This window comes from Trachypithecus francoisi, unplaced genomic scaffold (genome assembly GCF_009764315.1).
Source record: "Trachypithecus francoisi isolate TF-2019V2 unplaced genomic scaffold, Tfra_2.0 Lachesis_group11, whole genome shotgun sequence".
Classification (NCBI taxonomy): Eukaryota; Metazoa; Chordata; class Mammalia; order Primates; family Cercopithecidae; genus Trachypithecus; species Trachypithecus francoisi.
Window position 1 is genome coordinate 19,867,853 of NW_022681456.1, and position 16,422 is coordinate 19,884,274.

The following is a 16,422-nucleotide window of genomic DNA, read 5'->3' on the forward strand; positions in this document are numbered from 1 at the left end:
CACGGCAGTGGGCAGGGGGCCACATACAGTGGCCTGGGAAGCTGCTGGTTTCAATAACTAAAAAAAAAGAAAAATGTATTTCTTGGGCAATTTCTTCCAACAAATAGCCAGGAATGAAGGTCTCGCTAGAAGAACCACTGACATGGGGGCTCAGATTTTAACTCCAGGACTTGGAATCATCCCAGAAGAGATAGGGTGAATGAGGTCTCCACCAACAGATGGAAATATCACCCATGGCACTGGATTCTGAAGAAAACCCAAGAGAATGTCGGCCCTGTTTCCTGGCTGCTGATCATAAACTAGATTTGGAAAAATAAGGAAGGCCAGTTGTAGCGACTTCTAGGCCTTTGCTCTCTGCTCCCTGGGGTCCAAATCCACATAGAAATGAGTACTGTTTCAAAGGCACCAGGACTGCTGAGCACGTGGCTCCAGAGGATGAGTGAGTTAACAGGTAACAGGTAAAATGTGGGAAGAGGGGAAACTGCAGGCACCAGACACCCTTAAAGTAGCGAGGGCCAATTATCCACGCACACCAGCGACCTGGCTCACCGCAGGACCTGTAGCCTGGCTGCAAGTGTGAAAAACCAGGCCATCTTGAGCCGGGCACAGAGGCTCACACCTGTAATCCCAGCACCTTGGGAGGCTTAAGTGGGTGGATCACTTGAGGTCAGGAGTTTGAGACCAGCCTGGCTAACATGGTGAAACCCTGTCTCTACTAAAAATACAAAAATTAGCCAGGCGTGGTGGCAGGTGCCTGTAGTCCCAGTTACCTGGGTGGCTGAGGCAGGAGAATCGCTTGAACCTGGAAGGAGGTTTCAGTGAGCCGAGATCGCGCCACTGTACTCCAGCGTGGGCAACAGAGTGAGAGTCTGTCTCAACAAAAACAGGACATCTCATCCTCCAGGAACAGATGTGAATGACTGTGACTGTTCAAAGAAATCCAAGTTTTTCTTACATTTTTTTAAAAAATGCATTTTTGGTAAAATAATTTAAACAATATAAATTTGTAAGGTAGTAAAAATTCCATCAGCCACAGATAATCATCTTTAATATTTAAACAACTTTCCAGATATGTATAGATATCTGTAGACATACATACCCACATGCATATGCTGCTGTATGACATCAATTTAAAATGATCATACAACACCAGCTGTTCCATAACTGCTTTCTTCCACAAATACATGGCCCATTTTCAAGGAGATGCACACAGTCAGTTCATAAGTGATGCAACAGCACACAGAATAAAAAATATCATCTGGAGGCTAAACAGTTTAAATGTGGAGCTCTGCAACTCCCTAGCCAGGTGGACTTGGGCATCATTTGGCCCCTCTGAGTCTCAGTCACCACATCTGTAAAGTGGGAGATGATCACTGCAGCCTCAGAGGCTTGTTAAAAAGATTAGCAGGTGCCCCTTAAAGTCTCATATTTTCATTACCAATGTTCTCACCTGCTTAGGAAAAGGAGGAATGATCAGGATCCTTAGAGCTTCAGCCATTCTGAGTCTGTGTTCTGACCAATCCCACCCTCTTATCCAGCCTCAGAGAAGGCGATGTGCAAAAGATGTCCTCGCTAGATCATTAACAAGTATGCCTGAGCTTGGGACAATTTCCCTAAAACATTCTGTTGCCTTAACTTGAAACAAAACACAATCGTTCAGGTGTATATGATGCTGCATGAACATATGAGAAACAGATGATTGAACAACCATCAAACAAATGTCTAAATTTCATTAAATCTTTTTTCTTTTTTTTAGACAGGGTCTCATTTTGTCACCCAGGCTGAAGTGCAGTGACACAAACATGGCTCACTGAAGCCTCTACTTCCCAGACTCAGGCGACACCTTCACCTCAGTCTTGCAAGCAGCTGGGACTAGAGGGTACACATGCCACGCCTGGCTGATTTTTGTATTTTTTCCAGAGATGGATTCTGCCATGTTGCCCAGGCTTGAATTTCACTAAATCTTTTTTAAATGACAAAACAAATACTTGCAGTGGAGAGCTGATTCAGATAAGAAAGATTAGGGAAAATTATGATGCGAATGCATTTAAGAAAAAGTCTATTTCCTCATCCAAACTCTTAATGCAAACCAGAAACTGAAATCTTATAGTGACAAGATTGGCAAGATAAAGGTTAAAATGTCACCGCCAGTGGGGCCGTCAGTAAAGAGGCAATACTTCCTGTGGAGAGGATTCCATGCTAAACATCAAGGCCCTAAAAATTGTTGATTCCTTCTACCCAGTCATTCCATTTCTTAGACTTTCCATTTCTTTTACTTTTCTAGTAAAATAATCCTAGATGTAAGGGGGTGGGGGTGCTATGTATAGATTGTCCTTGGATTATAATTTACAATAAGGGAAAATATTCAAGATTATCAGGTTAAGTAAATTAGGATAATTTACCTGATATAATTTAAAGCTATTTAAATAGCCAGGTGTGGTGGCTCATGCCTGTAACCCCAGCAATTTGGGAAGCTGAGGTGGGCAGATCACCTGAGGTCAAGAGTTCAAGACCAGCCTGGCCAACATGGCGAAACCCTATCTCTACTAAAAATACAAAAATTAGCCGGGCATAGTGGCACGTGCCTGTGATCCCAGCTACTCCAGAGGCTGAGGCAGGAGACTCGCTTGAACCCGGGAGGCAGAGGTTGCAATGAGCCAAGATCAAGCCACTACAATCCAACTCCAGCCTGGGTGATGGAATGAGACTGTCTTCAAAAAAAGAAAAAAAGAAAAAAAAAAAAGCTTATGCTAGGGGGAAAAAAAAAACCAGAATATAAAATTGTACATACCATATGACTTTTTTGGAAAACAGATATATTATTCTTATAACATATATATATTTTTTAAACCTGGAAGGAAATAATGTTGACAGTGACTGCCTTAGGTGAATCTTTCTTCATTCTTTTTTGTATCTAAATTTATTGTAATAAGCATGTATTACTTTCACCTTTCACACAAAAATATTTAAAAAAAAAAAATCCTAAAAGAGCAAACAGGAAAGCAGCAACAAGTTAAACAGGAATAAAGCTACAGCATTCAGTATGTAAAGAAGAGTTCCCTCCTGAGAATGTGGCCTCTCAGTGTGCCCTGAGAAGAGGGAGGGTGGCAGGGAAGGCCGAGTGGACAGACTCTGGAAATTGTGGGGGTTGGCACAGCCCCAAACAGGGGCCTGAAGACAAGCCGGTGCACGGCAGTTTTCCCCTATGAGCACAGTCAGGTCAGCCAGCCCATCTTACAAACCTGAAGCTCACATACGAGCAACAGCAGCATGAACCGCCGCTGGAACTGAATTTCTGGGCACCTAACAGAGTCCTGGCTGCCCCACCCCACCAAAAGGTGCAGAGAACCGCCAGGGCCTGACTGGAGATACTCACCTGGAGGTAGATTGCTGCCTCTTGGTAATTCATCTCCCAGTTGTGTGTGGGGCTGGAGGGGGAATTCCTGCCCTCAGAGCTGAGACTGGGGGCCTGCGAGTCGTGGATGGCATAGCTGCCGCCATCTGCATTGGAAGAGGAGAGAGATTCACTTGGCACCCAGGCTTAAGAGCATAAAGACACTGTTTGGCAGAAGAAAAGCCTGGCAGTCCCTTCATATGCTCACATGGACATCCCGTCATCTTCAAATCAACCTCCATGCTGTGTACTGATAACGGCAAGAATTAGCACAGCTGGTTACAAATGTTTTCCTTTCTCTTGGTAAGTGAAAAAAGCAAGTACAAAAGAGTACAAACAGTATGCTCTCTAATGTGTACAAAAGGGAGGAAACAAGAAAACATAAATACATCGACTTATCTTTACCAAAAGAAACACAGGAAGGAAAAATGAGAAGTCAATGAAATCAGTTGTCCTACAAGGGCTATAAGGAACAGTGTAGATGGACCCTTTTTGAATCCTTTGACTTTTGGAAGCATATTAACATCCTACTTAGTTAAAAATTAAAAACAACTGGATTTGTCCCCTGGTGCAGGGCCATCTGTTGCTCTTCCCTGCTGACAGCCACGCCCTCCTCCCCCAGCAACACTGGGCCATCTGTCTCGGTAGAACATCCCCTCCTTGCTCTCTGTCCACATTGTTTGGCTCTGGCCGACTCCACCCCTGGCTCCCGGGCAGGTGACCTGGGCCTGGCAATGAGCCCCTCGTCTCCCCTGGGGCCAGGGATTGGTTCAGGCATGGCTGCTGACCCAAGTCCAGCCAGTGACAGCTGAACTTGAAACTGTTCCTGGGCCAATTAGGAAGGAGGGGCTCTTTCCCTGTTGTTGCTTGCGGCTGCCTCTGCCACCGCATGGGGAAAACTTGCCTGAGAAGGAAGTCAGCAGAGAACAAAACAATAACCAAGAGATAACACTAACACCAGCTGCACCTCTGGAATTCAGCTGTGCCTGAAATCTACCCCTTAATTTCCAAAATCCAAGCTGATAAAGAGATCCCATTTGAGTCTGAGTTGGATTTGTCACAATAATCCTGAGACTCTACTGAGACACACAGTAAACAAAGGCACCAAGAAATGATGCATTCATTGGGAAGAAGTGAATCTGAGAGAAATCTGTAAATCCGCATTGTAAATGATCCACCTGAAGGAAGATAAAGAATCTAATGTTTTGGGCTGAGCACGGTGGCTCACACCTCTAATCCCAGCACTTTGGGAGGCCAAGGTGGACAGATCACTTGAGGTCAGGTGTTCAAGACCAGCATGGCCAACATGACGAAACCCCGACTCTACTAAAAATACAAAAAGTAGCCAGGCGTGGTGGCAGGTGCCTGTAATCCCAGCTATTCAGGAGGCTGAGGCATGAGAATCGCTTGAACCTGGGGGGCAGAGGTTGCAGTGAGCCCAAATTGCGCCACTACTCTAGCCTGGGGGACAGAGCAAGACTCCATCTCAAAAAAAAAAAAATCTAATGTTTTAATACTGTGATTTGCACAGTTGGCAGGAAGCAAATGTGTAAGGCTTACAACCATGCAAGGGACAGGAAACTGACAGGGCTCAAAGGCCTGTTGGGTTGCAAAAGGTCCTTCTGATCTTGAATTGCCAGTCATGAGCAACCAGGACCAGGCACATCCATTTTCCTAACAATAATGAGACCCTATTTCTACAAAAAAAATATTTTTTTTAAGTAAAAAAATTAGTCAGGCATGGTGGCATGTGCCTATAATCCCAGCACTTTGGGAGGCTGAGGTGGATGGATCGCTTGAAGTCAAGAGTTGAAGACCAGTCTGGGTAACATACTAAGACCTCATCTCTACAAAAAGTATAAAAATCAGCTGGGCATGGTAGCTTGCACCTATAGTCCCAGCTACTCAGGAGGCTGAGGTGGGAGGATTACTTGAGCCTGAGAGGTCAAGGCTAGAGTGAGCTATGATCATGCTACTGCATTCCAGCCTGGGTGACAGAGCAAGATCCTGTCTCAATAATAACAGGCCAGGCGCAGTGACTCACGCCTGTAATCCTAGCAATTTGGGAGGCCAAGGCAGATGGATCACCTGAGCTCAGGAGTTCGAGACCACCCTGGGCAACAAAGTGAAACCCCGCCGGTCTCTACTAAAATACAAAAATTAGCCGGGCATGGTGTCACGCACCTGTAGTCCCAGCTACTCAGGAGGCTGAGGCATGAGACTCACATGAGCCCAGGAGGTGGAGGCTGCAGTGAGCCAAGATTGCGCCACTGCACTCCAGCTTGGGCTACAGAATGAGACTCTGTCTCAAAATAAACAAACAAACAGTCAATTTCTACTTTAAAAAAAGCCTGCTGGGATTTGATTGAAATTATGTCAAATCTATCAATAAGACATCTTAAAAACTCATGAATATGGTGTATCTCTCAGTTTATTTTGATCTTCTTTAATTTCTCTTAGTAATGTTTTGTAGCTTTCAGTATATGGACCTGACACATCTTTTGTTAGATTTATCACGAAGTCTTTCATATATCCGATGCTGCTGTAAATGAAGTTGCCTTTTAATCTCAATTTCCAATTGTTTGTTGTTAGTATACAGAAATACAACTAATTTTTATATATTGGCCTTCTATCCTGCAACCTGGATAAGCTCACTTAAAAGGTCTAGTAGCCTCTTTTGTAAATGTCATGGGCTTTTCTATACAGAAGATCATGTTGTCTGAGAATAAGGACAGTTTTACTTCTTCCTTTCTAATCCAGATGCCTTTTGTTTTTCTTGCCTTATGGCACTGTTTAGAACCTCCCTTACAATACTGAATAAAAATGATAAGAAGGGATATCTTTGTCTCATTCCTGATCTTAGGGGAAAAGCATTCAGTTTTTCACCACTCAGTATGATGTAAGCTAGAAGTTTCTCGTAGATACCCTTTATCAGGCTGAGGAAATTCCTTTCTATGCCTAGTTTGTTGTGAGATCTTACGATGAATAGGTGCTGGATTTTGTCAAACACTTTGTCTACTCTGAGATGATTTCAGCTTGAGTATCCCTAATCTGAAAATCTGAAATCCAAATGCTCCAAAATTCCATACTCTTTGAGTACCAACATGACACTCAAAGAAAATGCTCACTGGAGCATTCTGGATTTCATATTTTCAGGTTAGAAATACTCAACCAATAAGTATAATGCAAATATTCCAAAATCTGAAAAAAACTAAAAATCAGAAATACTTCTGGCCCCAAGCATTTTGGATAAGGGATAGTCAGTCTGTATATGGTTTTTCTTTCTCCTTTGGTTAATATAGTGACTTACAATGATTGGTTTTTGAACATTAAACCAACCCTGCATTCCTGAGCTAAGTCCCTCTAGTCATGATGTATTATCCTTTTTATGTATTATCGCATTTGCTAAAATTGTTTAAATTTTTTGCATCTATATCCACGTAGAATGTTGGTCTGATGTTTCTTTCCTTGTGATGTCTTTGGGTATCAAGGTAATGCTGGTCTCATAAAATGCGCTAGAAAATATTTCCTCCTTTTCAATTTTCTGGAAGACTTCGGGTCAAATTCGTATTATTTCTTCCCTAATGTATAGCGTTCACCAGGAAAGCTATCTGGGCCTGAAGTTTTCTTTCTAGGAAAGTTTTTATTACGTATTAACCTTCTTCAGTACATATAGGGCTACTCAGGTTTTCTATTCTTACTGAGAAAGCTTTGGTGGTTTGTATCTTTCAATAAATTTGTCAAGAGGTTAAGCAATCTGTCCAAGATCACACAGCTGTAAGGGCGGAACCAGGCTTTGGCCCCTAGCAGCTTGCCTCCAGAGCAGATGCACTTAACCACTATGCTGTACTACCGCCCCCTCTAAGGAAGAGGAGTTGGGGATGAGGAATGCAGATGATGATTTTAATCTACTGGTAGCGAACATTTATTGAGGTTTACTGTACGCCAAAACCTATCCTATGGCAGATTTTATTTTCCAAAAATGGCCACCATATTATCTTTGACCTTCCATGCTCTTCTGGAACCTTGCCACTTTTCCACACACAGATAGAAGCTGTCTCTCTTCCTCTTGAAATCAGGTGCGCCTTCATGACTGCTGTGACTAACAGAGAACAGGGAACCTCATGACTTCTGAGATTATAAAAATACTTTCACCTTATCCACTTGGGGCACTTACTTGTGGAACCGAGCCACCATTTTGTAAGGAAGCCCAAGCAGCTGGGGGAGAGGGAAGACTCAAGGCCCCAGTTCACAGCCCAGCTGAGCACCCAGCCAAGGGGTAGCACCAACTTCTCTGACACATCAAGGAGCCATCTCAAAAATAGATCCTCCAGCCCCAGTTAAGCTGTCCAAACAGATGCTACATACAACAGCAAAAAGGCAACTCCACCAAGCCCTGCTCAAACTGCAAACTCAAGCAAAATAAATGTTGCCATCTTAAGGCACTCTGTTGGGGCAGTGATTTGTTACAAGGGCAACAGATAACTGACACCTATCTAAATACATTGTATCTATTAACCCACTTAGTTCTTACAACAACCCTGGGAAGAAGGTAATATTGTTATCAACAGATAACTGATACCTATCTAAATACATTGTATCTATCCATTAACCCACTTAGTTCTTACAACAACCTTGCCAAGTAGGTAATATTATTCCCACCTCAGACTTGAAGAAACTAAGGTGCACAGAGGCTAAGTAACCTCCCCAGGTCATGCTGCTAGTGAGAAGCAGGGCTGGGATCCCAAACTAGGCTGCCTAGCTCCCAATCGGTAGACTACTTGCCTCTCAAGAATCAGAAACTCGAAAAGGATGACAGGGTAGTTAGTGCCAAAAGGACCAAAAATACACTAGCATTTCCATCACTAGAGTGGAGTTCCAAGTAGGAGGTGGGACATCTGGGTGCAGTTTGAACTTGGTAATTCTGACCCTTGTCTTCCCAATAGCAACAGAGCAGCATTCCCTAATCTGATCCCACTGCTCATTTCTGAAAGAACTAAGCCCTAGGCAGAGACAGGAGAAGGTCAAACCACCTTCCTCATCTGCTCCTGTGGATCAGGGAAGCACCAGCCAAAACGTGACTCCTGAGCAGAAAAAGCCACAGGCGAGCAGCTGGATGGAGCTGCGTCCTCATGCGCCCATGCCCTGTCCTCCATGACCTCCATATGCTGGCACCGGCAACACAGCAGAGTCCTAGGTAATATAAATAACAATGATGGAGTGGGGCAGGTAGCTTCTAGCTGGCACAGATGGCAGCAGCCATTAGTGCCACCCTTCTACCTGACACTAGACAGGAGCGTCTATGTAAGCCACTGCCGTGAAGACCCCCTTTGGAGCCTCCCCACCCTTTTTCTCACACAGGGGTCTCCTTGAATTGACAGGAACTTCCTCTTCGTGCTCAGGAGCTTTCTCAACCCATTCCTGGTGGGGAGAGGACGTCTGATCCTCCCCAACAGCTCCCCCATCCCTCACCACTTATACCACAGCACCCCTGGGACCAGGTGGCCCAATGCATCCCATGGTGCAGGCCATTCCTTGCTAACAAGCCTCACTGACACTCCCAGCAACAGGTTTCTACGGGGAGCAGGTAACCTTTGCTATCTTTAGGTGTCCTGGTTTGGGTGAGAGATAGTCCCTCTTCCCCAATACATAACCCTTCAAAGCCACAAAGGACAGTTCCATTCAGCTGAAATCCACAAGGACCACCGAGACTGGAAGGACCAGGCTTATGGCTGCCCTGGGAGGACAGTTCTCAGAGCCAGAAATATTTTTTTTTTTTTTTTTTTTTGAGACGGAGTCTCGCTCTGTCACCCAGGCTGGAGTGCTGTGGCCGGATCTCAGCTCACTGCAAGCTCCGCCTCCCGGGTTCATGCCATTCTCCTGCCTCAGCCTCCCAGGTAGCTGGGACTACAGGCGCCGCCACCTCGCCCGGCTAGTTTTTAGTATTTTTTTTTTAGTAGAGACGGGGTTTCACCATGTTAGCCAGGATGGTCTCGATCTCCTGACCTCGTGATCCGCCCGTCTTGGCCTCCCAAAGTGCTGGGATTACAGGCTTGAGCCACTGCGCCCGGCCTCAGAGCCAGAAATCTTTTTTTTTTTTTTGAGGTGGAGTCTCGCTCTGTCGCCCGGACTGGAGTGCAGTGGCCGGATCTCAGCTCACTGCAAGCTCCGTCTCCCAGGTTTACGCCATTCTCCTGCCTCAGCCTCCCGAGTAGCTGGGACTACAGGCGCCCGCCACCTCGCCCGGCTAGTTTTTTTTGTATTTTTAGTAGAGACGGGGTTTCACCGTGTTAGCCAGGATGGTCTCGATCCCATCTTCTTTTTCACTCCTCATGGCCTGTAACTCACCAGGTCTGGAAAGGTCTCCTCCCTCCTCCCTCTCATCTCTACTCAAGAGGTCTTTGGGGCCTCTTGTCTTTCACCTAAAAGGCTGCAGCAACCTGGACTCGCTCTCCCTGTCCAGGCCTTTCCTGACCACCTGTCCCAGGCCCCTTGAGGCAGGATGAATCAATCGGGTAAGGCCGAAGTCTGATGGTGTCACTCTGCTACTTAAAATCCTTCCATGGCTTGCCCGCAGAAAAAGACTGACTCCTTGGAACAACAGGAGAGGATCTTTAGAGCTGGCTTCTGCTACAGCACTCTCCCTTTTCCCTATTCCTGTACCAAACTCCTAACAGCAGAGTGGCTGGGGCCTTGGGCCTCAGGGCTGGCCGCAGACAGCAACAGGTGACCATGGAGTGCCAAGGATGCAGGGAGCTGGCTGGAGCCCCCCCACCATGGGACAGTGAGCACCACAGAGACAAAACATGAGCCCATGGCCACAGACCATATGTGGCTGGTGGGTAAGGGCAGACAAGTGGCAGTGCTGCCAATGGTGGAACGAGGACTCAGGAATGGACTTCACAGGGTGTTTCTGCTAGATCTGAAAGGGCTTTCTAATAACTAGAAATGATGGACCATCAGAGAGGGCTTTAACTTTGTCAGGTTTGATGGATTAAAATACAGAAGTCACTGCCATGCTTCGTTAGAACTAGGTACTTCAGTATTTGTTTTTTTAATCTAAATATGATCTGTGAGTTGGAAATAAGTCTCTTTCCTTTTTTATAATTTTTAGTTTTAGAGATAGGGTCTTACTACGTTGCCTAAGCTGGACTCAAATTCCTGGACTTGGGCGATCCTCTCTCCTTGGCCTCCATTTGGAAATAATTCTTTTTACTGAGCCCAGGCTGGAGTGCAGGGGCACTATCACGGCTCACTGCAGCCTCAACCTCTCAGGCTCAAGTCATCTTCCCACCTCAGCCTCCCGCGTAGCTGGGACTATAGGCATGTGCCACCATGCCTGGCTAATTTTTTCTTTCTTTCTTTCTTTCTTTTTTAAGAGATGGGGTCTTGCCATGTTGCTCATGGTGGTCTCAAACTCCTAGGCTCAAGCAATCCACCTGCCTCGCCCTCCCTCCCACAGTTCTAGGATTATAGGTGTGAGTCACTGCACCTGGCTGGAAATAATACTTTTATTTTTATTTTTAAATTTTTATGTATTTTTTCTTTTTTTTTTTTTTGAGACAGAGTCTTGCTCTGTTGCCCAGGCTGGAGTGCAGCGGCACAATCTCATCTCACTACAACTTCTACTTCCCAGGTTCAAGCGATTCTCGTGCTTCAGCCTCCTGAGTAGCTGGGACTACAGGTGTGCACCACCACACCTGGCTAATCTTTGTATTTTTTGGAAGAGACGGGGTTTCACCATGTTGGCCAGGCTGGTCCCAAACTCCTGACCTCAAGTGATCCAACTGCCTTGGCCTCCCAAAGTGCTGGGATTACAGGTGTGAGCCACTGCGCCTGGCTGGGAAATAATTCTTAATGAAAATATTCTAAGACCAACAACTGGCCTGTTCATCTACTCCTTTGTTTAGCAGACATTCCCAGGGTTGTCCCTGCCCAAGGGCAGCTCCTAGGTGCTGGACCCTTAGTGGGGACTGTAGGAACTAGGTAGCCCTTGCCCTCCAGGGGCACCTGTCTACAGAGGCAGTGGAGTACCCCATCACCATGTGGCCTCAAAAAGAGGCTCTGTAGCTACTAGTCATGGAAGTTTCAGCAGCAAAAAGATTCACCAGCCAGTGAGCAGTGGACTAGCTGCCCCTGCAGCTTGTGGCATCTAAATGTTTACAGGTATGTGGTGACTTCAAGGGGAGCAGGCAGGTGGGTGCAGATGGCTTCAGAAGGAGCTCCAAACTGCGGAGCTGCCCCAGAGGATTGGCAGTGCCACACACAGTCTGAGCAGGGCCCAGCTGCCTAGATCCTGATGGCACCAAAAGCCTTCCACAAACACTTCCTCACTGCTTAGGGAGGGCAATGGCATCTTTTTTTTAGCGCATGCGTCCCTCTCCCACCTCCTGATTAACTGCAGCCCCCAAATCTAGCCCCGATCTCATCAGCTCAGCTTCAGCTAAAAGAACACACACAAACACTTGTGGAGCAAATTCTGTGAGGCAGGCACTACTCTCGGCACTTGATATGTGAAATAACTTCATCCTTGCAACAACCTTAGGAAGTGAATACCATCAGTATCCCCATTTCACAGGTGATGGGACGGAAACACAGAGATTGGTCAGTTTGTCCAGGGGCTCCCACATTTAGAAAGTGATGGAACTGGAGAATAAATGAGGTCTGTGCCTGGAACCACTCTAACTGCAGGCGGTGTTATTCCACGTGGTCTGCACAGTCCATGAATGGTGTGTGATGGTTGGGGATGAGCACCATTCAGGAACCAGAGCCAGTGTGTAGAGGCCATCACCGCAGGTGACACTGTGTGGCACTTCCTTTTCCTAGTACTTTGTTTTTGCTGTGTTTGATGGAAGTAGAGGTCCTCTGCCGCAGAGTGTGGGAAGCCCTGCTACATAGCTCTCCTGCATGCATTGTAGGCACTTTCTGCTGCTGTCTTAGGAGCAACGACTGTCAGGTCAGGAGCAGATCCTAGAGACCACCTAATTCAATGCCCAGCTTTTAGAGATGGGGAAACTGAGGGCAGGGAACGTGATGTCTCCGTGGTATAGGGCCAACTGGTTACAGCACCAGGTCTAGCACCCAGGCCTCCTGGCTCCCCATCCAGAGCTTTCCTTCATACAAATATCTCCCACTTAATTCTCACTAGAGAAATGTAGGGGATAGCTCCGCTGACCCACTGACTGCCGTGGGGTACACTGGCCACTGTCTCTTCTGATGGACAGCATACAGCTGTGAGACAGGCTTAGCACCTATGACCCAAATCAAAGAGAACACGTGGCTGGTTCTCGCACAGATGGTCCATCCATTGGCCAGGGCTCTTGGGATGGACTCTTACAGGCCACAAGTGACTGGGGGGCAGGAGAAGGCCCTGAGGTGACTGAGACCACATTTTCCTGGCCGTACAGGTGCTGCATGGAACAGCTGCACCAACAGAGAATCTTGCGGCAGGAGGGGCCTCAGGCATCAGGAGGCTCCTCCCCTCCCACAATCAGCTGAAAGGCCCACAAACAGGGGCTGTGCCGGGCCCACGAGACCTTGCTCTCACCAGCTCCTCTGCCACACTGTGGCCCAAACCACCTCTCCCCTGGACCCACACAATCCCTTCTCTGTGTCCCTACCCTGTTCTACCCTCTGTGGCCTATACTTGACACCAGTCAGAGAAATCCTCTGTTCCATGCACATGTGTGTGGGTTTTTAGGCAAACTTTTTTGTTTAATATAACAATAATCCTCAAGAACACTAAGCCAAATGGTATCACTCCTCTGCCCGAAACATGCCCCAGCCTCCCTTGATCGGAAGGTCTCGTGGAACCTGACCCATGACCTCTCCAAGTCACCTCGTCCCGCCTGCCCCTTGCTGCTGCCATGCTGGCCTCCTTGTTCTGAAACGTGCCTGGAACATTCTGCCTTGGGGCCTCCGCCTCCCTAGTCTTTGGCTGTTTCCTCACACCTTCCAGTTTCCACCCAAACATCTTATTAAAGGCTACCCTTGGCCTCCCCTACAAGGTGAGACCACATCACTCTGTCCCCTCAAAGTGCTGAGGCTTCCTACTGGGGCTGTCACCATCTGACAGGGTATCTGTTTACTTGTGGGCCTGTTTCCCCACCTTGAATGTCAGCTCCAAGAGGGCAGGGACTTTTGTTTTGGTCACTGTGGTGTTCCCAGGCCCCAGAACAGCACTGGATACAAGGTGTAAGGCGTCAGCAAACACGTCTGAATTGAAGTGAAATAGAAGGCCTTGCCTGCCCTGAAGATTCCACACAGCCCCGTGGGGCACTTAAGGACGGCCACAGCCTGGAGGGTGGAGAGCAAGGAGACATCCATGGGGCCTGGCAGGCCTCAGGCAAGAGGGCGGGCTCCACCAGGGATGCAGTGGGCATCACCAAAGGGTGTTAGGAAGGGGTGTGACGTGGTAAGTTTGTATTTGTAAAAACCCTTCTTTTAACAATCTGCTGAAGAGGGGCTATTTTGTGTAAGAGCAATTCAGGGTAGAACCTTGAAAGGGAAAGGGGAGAATAAGACTCAAGAGCTAAGGTGAAAGAATAGCGAATTCTCCTCCTCCCAGGGCAGACTTTGCTCTGTGCTTCTAATCACTCAACCTCAGAAAACAGGACTTGGCATGCTCACGTGGTCCCAAAAGGCAAAGCACGATCACTCTTTTCTCCACATGGAGAAAGGGATGAAAGGCCTGAGGTGACACTGGCCATTCAGGGACTTTTCAAGAAAGCCACAGGTGATCGCAAAGGGCCTCCTTCACACCCAGGCACAAGCGACTGGGGTGCATATTTAGGGATTATAGAAAGGGTGCAAATGGAAGGCAAGGAGCCACAGTTCCGTTCTGTTCCTTTTGTACATGGCCTTCATGCAGCAGTGCAGCTGTGCCAGCCAAGTCCAGGGCACGGTAGGGGCCGGGTGGGGCTGGGCTACCTTGTGGGGTGCTAATCCCCTGCCCTGTCTGCTGTCTAACCCTCTTCCCCACTTTTTTTTTTTTTTTTTGAGACGGAGTCTCGCTCTGTTGCCCAGACTGGAGTGCAGTGGCTGGATCTCAGCTCACTGCAAGCTCCGCCTCCCGGGTTTACGCCATTCTCCCGCCTCAGCCTCCCGAGTAGCTGGGACTACAGGTGCCCGGCTAGTTTTTTGTATTTTTTAGTAGAGACGGGGTTTCACCGTGTTCGCCAGGATGGTCTCGATCTCCTGACCTCGTGATCCGCCCGTCTCGGCCTCCCAAAGTGCTGGGATTACAGGCTTGAGCCACTGCGCCCGGCCCCTCTTCCCCACTTATGAGGTTACAGAAGTAGCCGGAGAGGCAGTGGAAATGCTCCCACCCCGAGTGCTGCGTTGTTCCCGCTGAAGGTATGCTCAAAGGCTCGGCAGCTTCCTGAGGAGGACATTTCAGGTCCAGGAAAGAGGGAAGGCAGGGGGCAGAAGGGGCAGATCAAAGGGGACAGGGCCGATAGCCAAGTCCTGGTGAGTCAGGGTGTGAGCCGGTGAGTGCAGATGGAGTGGTGTCTGGGAGAATAGCCCCTGCTTGCTGGGGAAACAATCCCGGCAGGCCCAGCTTCCTCGAAATGAATACCCTCCGTGTGGGAAGTAAGAGGGTGTGCAGGGGCCCCAAGCTGCCCTGAGAGGTCAGCACTATATGTGAAGCTAGAGGACAGTCTGCCCCACTGAAGCCCATCGTGCCCACCGGGTTGGCTCCAGGACCTCTACCTGGGCAGCCTTGAATGCCAACAGTTGTTCGCACCCACCTGCTCTAGTGGCCTGGTGCCTTGCTCTGACCTCCTACTGCCCACGGACCCTAGGCAGAACCTCCTGGTCAACGATTAGCACTCACATCTTCGGAGCACCAGGCACAGAAAACACGGGAAGCGTCCTAGCCAACAAAGTGACCAGGCAGACTCACCCCGCATCACCCCAGTCCAGCCCCTTCCTCTGTGTGCCAGGGCTGGCCCTCTCCAACCAGTGCTCATTACAGACTACGGAAGACACAACACCTGTGGCCTCTGACCTTGGCACTGTTCTCACCCAGAGCAGAATGGGTTCTTCCAGGCCAGCCGGAAAGGCAGGGATTGGGGTACGCCGCAGGGGCCCAGCTCGAGGAGAGAGGATGACCTCACCATGGGGCTGTCAGGGAGCTGGCCTCCACTGCCTCCTCCAGAAGGCCGGCAGCTAGCCCTTGCCTCTGCATGTTCACCTTTCCTGGAAGGCAACCGGGCCAGACATGGGAGGGAGGGAGGGAGGGAGATGAGCAGCAGCATGGGCAGGTGGGCAGGATTTGCAGACTCCCTGGCTCCTGCAGCCAGCAAGCTCCACACGCAGGTTTCAGAAAGGATCAGAGGAGGCTGACCAGGAACATTCTGCATCTCCGCTCTGGGCCTCTGGGGAAAGTTCCACGAAGGGAAACATTTTGTCCTGCCCTTCTGGTGCCCTGGGCAGACAGCTCTCTTGGGAAAACCAGACCAAGAGGACAGGCACAGAGTTTCAGGCCCGCAGACTTTGGCCACTAAAGATTTATATGGCACCAGCCCCTTAAATTCCCTCCCTGAATCCTGGCAATCAGCCCGGAGGAGAGAACATAAAACCACTCAGAGGAGGGGAAGGAGTGGAAAGAAACAGCTGAACTGACAGGCATGAGAATACAAAACAACAACCCAAACCCTGACTCAAAGCAGGAGAGACATCCTGGTGCACAGGACAGGCGGACAAACCAGAATGACCTGTTTGCATACATGGTAACACTCCCCCATGCTGATGTCACAGGGATGTCACAGGGCCCAGACGCACCCATGAAACAGCTGGCTGATTTGCACGCCACATTGGAAATGACCCTGCGGGAATCCAAGGTTTCTGTTTGCTGGAGCACAGCATGCAGCAGCTTCCTGGTGGTGCGGGATAAATAGAAACAGTTTCCATGTGCCGGCCATAAAGATGCACTGGGGAGGAGCAAGAAAGAGTGGGCAGGAGGGGAAGGCTTCCACGACCCACCTCCCACCCAGCAAGCGCAGGGGGCAGCCTGGGCTGTGTAA

General features: G+C 48.4%; 1 protein-coding gene across 6 annotated transcripts in view; it reads right to left on the reverse strand.

Annotated features, from left to right (window-relative positions):
- The window catches only part of TPCN1 (two pore segment channel 1), a 72,998-nt gene that overhangs the window by 31,976 nt on the left and 24,600 nt on the right, over nt 1-16,422 (reverse strand). For 3 of the 6 annotated variants that reach the window (XR_004439567.1, XM_033220495.1, XM_033220497.1), the window contains exon 3: nt 3,377-3,501. Coding sequence is in view for 5 of the 6 variants with exons in the window: in XM_033220495.1 (XP_033076386.1) it covers nt 3,377-3,501 (125 nt within the window). In the remaining variant the exon portion in view is untranslated. Of the gene's footprint in view, nt 1-3,376; nt 3,502-3,602; nt 3,704-3,799; nt 3,880-7,543; nt 7,550-11,377; nt 11,384-16,422 lie in introns of those variants that run through there. The other 3 variants (XM_033220498.1, XM_033220499.1, XM_033220496.1) reach the window with 3 other exon arrangements.